At 47.9% G+C, this 7,005-nt stretch overlaps 1 protein-coding gene across 1 annotated transcript; it reads left to right on the top strand.

The window, feature by feature from the left end:
* The first annotated feature begins 291 nt into the window (after window positions 1-291).
* BAMBI (BMP and activin membrane bound inhibitor) lies at window positions 292-4,573 on the top strand. The gene is made up of 3 exons (XM_048076628.2): window positions 292-497; window positions 3,077-3,364; window positions 3,783-4,573. Exons 1-3 carry the CDS (start codon window positions 422-424, stop codon window positions 4,196-4,198), a joined length of 780 nt encoding a protein of 259 aa, XP_047932585.1. The 5' UTR covers window positions 292-421; the 3' UTR covers window positions 4,199-4,573.
* Window positions 4,574-7,005: the final 2,432 nt, after the last annotated feature.

The raw sequence follows: 7,005 nt of genomic DNA, 5'->3' as shown, positions 1-7,005 counted from the left end.
TCAGCGGGGACCTGGGGCCGGGGTCTTGGGGTTTGGGGTTTGGGGGCTGAGGGCCCGGCGCTGCGGGCTGGCGGCTGACTGAGGGCTGCCGGCTGACTGAGGGCTGCCGGCTGACTGAGGGCTGAGGGCTCCATGCCCGGCCTCCGCCGCCCGGGGGCGCCGCGGGCGGGCTCCCGAAGCCGGGGCGGCCCCGCGGCGCTCCCCGCCCGCCTCGCAGCGGCGCCGCCAAGGGGGCGGTGCGGGGGGCGGCCCGGCCCGGCCCGGCGCCGCCGGTATTTACGGGGCCGGGAGGCGCCGCCGTGTCAGTGAGCAGCTGCCGCCGCCGCTGCAGTGCCCGCAGCCGGGGAACGGGGCCGCCCCTCGGGCGAGCGAGCGGCTCCTCGGCGGAGGGGAGGCTGTGGCGGCGCGGCGGGGCGGGTAAATGGATCGCCATTCCAGCTACATCTTCGTCTGGCTGCAACTGGAGCTGTGCGCCATGGCCGTGCTGCTCACCAGAGGTGAGGCGGGCGGCTGAGGGGAGAGACCCTCGGGGGGGGCTCGGTCCTGCCCAGGGGTCGTCCCCCCGCCGGCTGCCGGCTCCCTGTCCCTGCCGGGGGGGAGCCGGAGGCTCGGGCGGCCGGGGAAGGGGAGGCTGTAATTAAGGCGAAATTGCAGCGTGCCGGGGGGAGCCGCCTGGCCCCATCAAAGCGGGCAGAGCAGGGAGCGACTGAGTGATGGGAAGTCGGAGATACTGAAACTATGCGCCTGATAATGATATAATTAGGGGATCACAGGCTTCTGGCTGCCGTCGACTTCAAAAGGCTCCGAGAGAAGCCTGCAGTCTCTCCTGTAGCCATCTTGACTAAAAGCAGACATTTTTCTTTAATAGCTACATACAGTAACAAGAAAGAGGAGGGAACAGAAGGGCATTGTTCGCGGTTTCAAAATCCTAAATACCCTTCCTGGCCTTTTCGCGTAGCGCAGGCAGAAACTTTATGAATTGACAGCAATACAGTCGTACAGAGTCCGTTCTGTTTGGCCGAAAACGTGGCTTTAATTAAAAAGCGGTTGCAATAACCTGATGACGAGCCTGTCAGATTTTGTTTGTAAGACTGTCTTGGGTCCATAAAGCGCAGGATTTTGAGCAGGGCTGTTTAAACAGCGAGCGTGGAAGTGCGCGTATTGTTTCCCTTCCCTCCCGTGCTGTGCCCAGGCTGTCAGCTCTGGCGGGGTTCCTCGTCTGCATCTTATTTTTAACTCCCTCACAGTGAGAAAAATGACCCAAAAAAATCGCTTTTTCAGAGAGCGCGGGGGGCGTGTGGAGCCGCGCATGAAATGCTCCGAGAATGGCTGTTGCCAACCACAAACACAAAGAGGCTTTTCCATAGCGCGCTGGATGGGGAATGTGTGTGAATTCGAGAAAAATTAGGTTACTTGCTCTGCAAAAGCCCGAGGGAATTAGCGCAGACTGGAGACAGTGAGCCACTCCATCATTTGGCTTCTATTAAGCGCAGTTATTAAAGAGCAGCGGGAACTTCAAGGCCTGGAGCCTGCGGTGGCGTTTGGGGGAGGTGTTGGGGTGGCCCAGGAGGGCACCCCAACCTGGCTGGGGGCTTCCTAGCGTCCTGCAGGGTGCCTCTTGGAGGGCGTCGCAAGAAGGGGTGGCACGGGGAAAGCCTGTAGATTTATTTTTGCAATCCCCCCCCAAAAAAAAATCAACGTAGAAGACGCTCTGTCTTGTAGAAGAAAGCTTTGACAATCCAGTTGACTTTTAAAGCCTTAGTGCCATTCTGATGGCAAGTACGCCAGCACATCAGTAGTTTGAGTCCCGTCTTTTTAAGGATAACTCCAAAAATCCGCCTTCCTCCTAGACCTTGGGTTGACGGCACACTCAAGTAGGTTTGAGTTGCAATTTGCCTAGAAAGAGTAAGTTTTCCCTACAGCACGGGACGTGCATAATTCGTACCAGAGCGGTTTGGAGAGCACAAAATGAAGAGTTTTATGAAGGGAACTTTTTATCGCTTCCTTCAGAAATTTTTGAGGTTTCCTGAGAGATTTTTCATAGAGCCAGTAGAGGATTTTCAGTCTAAGTGTTTCCCTTTTTGACCGCATGTTGGATTTCATGCGAAATTGCAGAGGGGGGCTGCGGAGGGTGTCCGACTTCTTGCCTCGTAATTTCACTCCATTTAGTAACTTCACGATCAGGGTTGAAAGACACAGACTCTGGCAAACTAATTAATTGTAAGCTGCACTGTCTCCATTTTTTAATACTGATTTTAAAAAAAAAGTGCAGTTTTGCATGAATGATTACTTTTTAAAAAAAAAAAAGAATTTCTCTCTTTCTGGAGAAGTTACAAATAGTTGCCCAGTTTCACACAGTAAAAACCTTCCTGACTGAGAGATTTTAGATGGTAATGGTTTCTAGCTAATAGCTTTATAAGGTGTTAGTTAAACCTTTTAAATTTTGGCACAGTACTGAGAGGTAATAAACAATTCAGCAGTTCCGATTTTTTTTTTTTTGTCACACAAATATTTAAACCTAGAGTTTTTGTTGTGTGTTTATGGCCGATTAGAAGAAGCATTCCCTTTATAAAAATAGAATGCTGTTCCTGTAGTAACAGTTTAAAAGATAGATGTGACTTTCTTGGAGGACTGTAGGTGTGCTTTCTTTTAAAACTGGGATTTTACTTTAAATGTAGCTTAATGCAATTGGTGACAGTGAGTGGAAGTAGCTATAAAACGGTCTTGTTAGTTATTTACCTCGGGAAAAAATGCCACTTTGACCTTCCCGACCCCCCTCCCCCGGCCCCTGGCTCAGTGAAATGTACTTGCTTTAATTCAAAGGACTATAGCAGTAGTAATTAAAACAAGTGCCCCAAGGCTTTTGCTGGGATTAAGGTTACAAGGAGGTAGGCACTGTACAGTGGTGGAAAGGAAACAACCCCCTGCTCCTCTGGATTTACAGTCTAGAGGAGTACCCCCAAACTGGCACTGAGTTTGATTGGCTGTGTTCTGCTTGTGGCTGATAGAGTGCCTGGCGAGGTGTTCCTAAAGGACCAAGTTCTTACCTTTATCTTGCACAATTTTTATTTTTTAGGTGAAATCAGATGCTACTGTGATGCTGCACACTGTGTTGCAACTGGCTATATGTGCAAATCTGAGCTTAGCGCCTGCTTTTCCAGACTGCTTGATCCTCAGAATACACATTCCCCACTTACTCACGGCTGCTTGGACTCTATTGCAAGCACAGCTGATATCTGCCAAGCTAAACAGGCACAAAACCACTCTGGCACCACCATGTCCACATTGGAATGCTGCCATGAAGATATGTGCAATTACAGAGGACTACATGATGTTTTGTCTCCTCCCAGGGGTGAGACTTCAGGTAGGGCGAAGAAGCTACAGTGAAATCTCTCTTGTGCCCTTCAGGCTGGTGCTGGTTGAGACCTTCAAGGTCTGCTATTGATTTTGTTGTTAATGTAAGTAGAGCCAGCAGAGGGAGAAGCGGGTGGCTGGGTGCAGGGGAGCATCTCAGCTGAGTAGCTCTTATGCCTGCATTAATATTAGAGGGCTGTCTTGCCTGTCTGCGTCATTCCTTCTTAAATCAGCTCTCAGGGTAAGAAATTCCATGCCATAAACACCCTTGGAAACTTCTTTCAATTTATAGGAGTATTTTCAGTACATGCTTAAGTGTGTAGCTGTGAATGTGTCTGCTTGTCAACGTGGACTTCCGGGGGGGAGTTGTTGATGCATAAGCTAACTGTTGATACTGAAATAAACCTCACTTCTTTCTCCCTTTGCAGGACAAGGGAGCAGATATCAACATGACAGCAAGAATCTCATCACCAAGGTGCAGGAACTGACCTCTTCAAAAGAATTATGGTTCAGGGCAGCTGTGATTGCTGTTCCTATAGCCGGTGGGCTGATCTTGGTGCTCCTTATCATGCTGGCCTTGCGGATGCTCAGGAGTGAAAATAAGAGACTGCAGGACCAACGGCAGCAAATGCTCTCCCGTTTGCACTATAGTTTTCATGGACATCATTCGAAAAAAGGGCAGGTGGCAAAATTGGACTTGGAATGCATGGTGCCTGTAACTGGTCATGAGAACTGCTGCATGACCTGTGATAAAATGAGACATTCAGACCTCAGCAATGATAAGATTCTTTCGCTAGTCCACTGGGGAATGTACAGCGGACATGGGAAGCTGGAATTTGTATGACCAATTATTTTTTAATCTGAGCTAAACTTACTCTCTGAACTCTTGAAGGCCTTTGGGTTCTGCTGGACAGGAGCACTTTATCTTGAAACAAAAACTCACAGATCATCTGAGAAACAAAGGACCTCTGCAAACAGAATCTTGGATATTTCTTCTGAAGGATTCCAAAAGTTGTCTTATTTGCACAGAGTAAAATACACTCAAATGTATTGTTTGCTTTAACGTTATGAAAGCAAAAATTAGAAGTTGTAAACACTGTCACCAGGGTTATCTGAACTGTAGGGAGCTGAGAATTGAGTTATAATAAACTGTATGCAAGCTCCTATGTTTCCTGACTTATTGTAAAGATTTTTTTAAATATATATATTTTGTCTGAAACTTGCTTGTGACTTCTTGTTTTGGGAAGCAGTTGGGATGGATTTTGGGTGGGGGAGTGTGTTGTGGGAATAAATCAGGGTGCTATGTGTGGTAATGCTGTGCATTAACAGATCCTGAAAAAGTCATCTATTTTCTTACTTGCTGAGGGAAACTGGGTAATTGTTACTGAACAAGAATGGCAGCTCTTCTTATTCAATACTATTCAACCCGTGTCCTCAATTCTTGGCTATTGCACTTTACTCATAATCAAGTTAATTCTTCTGCAGCTACATGATTGCTTTTTCTTCCTCTCTCCATACAAAATGTCAGAAAATATCTCCTAATTCTTTGTAGCTGATTTTTTTTTTTGCCTTTTTTCACAATTCTTGTTTTCTGTAACATTTTTTTTTGTGCCTTCTACTCTTGCCTTGTACTTGGGGGTGAGGAGGAGGTAGGAAGGAACCCAAAACCCCTGAAGCCTACTCAGTGTATTTTTTTTTTTTTTTCTCCTGCTGATAATCCCTCTGGGCTCTGTGGAAAACAACATCTGCCTCTCTTTTATAGTGTAATTTACTGTCACATGCTGCTAACTCCTGTGTGGGACTGAAAAATCGTGTGCTTGCTTTAATCACTGGCTCTCTATGCTATTCTTGCATAGGTAGCTCTTCTTCCCAGCCTGTGTTTATGCAATTGATTTTTTTTTTTTTTTCTTCCTCCTTCAACAAGTTGGATTCACTTGGATTATTTCATTTATTCAGGGCATAGTTGGTACAATCAGACAAGTCTTCTGGACCTTACAGTATTTTTCTTGTTTGATTAAGCCAAAGTAGACTTGCTTAAAAGGAGCTACTGCATCATGGTGAAAGAAAAGTAAATGCTGCTGGAGACAGAATTTGGGAAGCCTCGTTTTTATCTATGTTTAAATCACTTTAGGAATGCTTCTGCCGCCTCCTGTTCTGGCTGTACGGTCAGGCCCATATTGTTATCGCTGCTGAGAAGGAGGTGGCACAAACAAGGTTACAAAAACTTTGCAGCAATGCTTGGATCTTGTATTCTGGTTACTATGATAAACTGCTTGGGGATATGTGGCCTGAAATACAAAAGGATATAAGCCAGGGAAACCTGCCCCTCTGTGTCACAAGTTTGTGTTCCTGAAAGTACACTTAAACTATGCGGTAGCCTTGTTGGAGATAAGTTGGTCACTTGGCTGTGCAAACAGAGGTATTGATATTGCAAATTTGCCCAGAGTTAAACACTTCTATCAGCCAAGTGCAACGAGAGCCTTGGGCCTGCCAAGGTCCCACCATGCCCATGTTTACAATATTAAAATATAACTTGGGAGAGCTGGCTTCATCTGCGTATGTCAAGTTGCTGCCTTATTTCCTCGAAGTGCCTGAAAAATTGCTTTTAACGCCGTGCATTAAGTTATCTGATTTTTTGCCTTTTTCAGCTGCAAAAATGTAAGTCATGTGGCTGCATCTGCTGTAGGAGTCTGGCCTGTGGTCGTCTGTCTGACCTTTCAAAGCGCTGCTTTCCCGTAAGAGCTCTTTCTTTGCACTGATACCAGGCTCTAGGGCAGCTGTCTGCTCTGCCGCATATTTTTGGGAATGATTGGCTGGGAACTTGGAGCTGAAAGAGATGAACCTGAAATAGTGCCTGCCGAGCGCAGCTGCAGCAGTAGTTTCGATGGCTAGGTGAGTTATCAGACCTGATGGCTCGATCTTTCGAGTACTTTCTCCCGGGGCCCTGAGGAGCAAGTTGTGCGGTCATTTAAGCATCCTCTGACCTTCAGCTCTCATTTGCTGCTGATTTGAATACAGAAGGGCCTAGTTATGCTTGCCATTGAAAGGCTAATAAGACCGGGAGCCTCTAATTGGCCCCTCGCTGTGGAGATGTTTTAAAGAGGAACAGAGATTGCTTGCCTTCCCCTGCAGCCTCGGGAGGCTCGTGACAGCACAGGGGCACCAGCTGCCTGATCCCCTCCGCGCAGTTGACCTGGCGTAGCTGATGTGGCCTGGAAGTTTCTAGGCCCGGAGTCCTCTAAAGATGAAATCTGGATTTTCCATTTATTTTAGAGCCCGTATATTCAGGAAGCTGCGTTATGAGCTCTGGTGTGCGTCTGGCAGCAGCTACGTGGGTTATGGGACGAGCCCCAGATCTTTGTGCTGAAATCACTGACTGCAGCATCCCCGGGTGTCGGAGCAGGCGGGAGCTGTCGGCATCGCTGCGAGGTGTTTTAGTGCCTGCTCCTCCTCTCTGCAGGCCTCACCAATGCACGTTTTTCATTGCTCTGAAAAAGCAAACAAACCAAACCCACTATTTCTGTAATAAGGAGAGCTTTTTGTGATATTGCACGGGCTTCCCGAAAGCAGCATCGGCCACCGGCTGCGTGCAGGGGACAAACAACGTCAACAGCCGCAGATCCTGGCCAGAGGCTGGAGGCCAGAGAGGTG

The sequence above is a fragment of the Anser cygnoides genome, chromosome 2 (genome assembly GCF_040182565.1).
Source record: "Anser cygnoides isolate HZ-2024a breed goose chromosome 2, Taihu_goose_T2T_genome, whole genome shotgun sequence".
Classification (NCBI taxonomy): domain Eukaryota; kingdom Metazoa; phylum Chordata; class Aves; order Anseriformes; family Anatidae; genus Anser; species Anser cygnoides.
The sequence above is the reverse complement of the archived record's forward strand: the minus strand, read 5'-3'. Positions and strand labels throughout refer to the sequence as shown.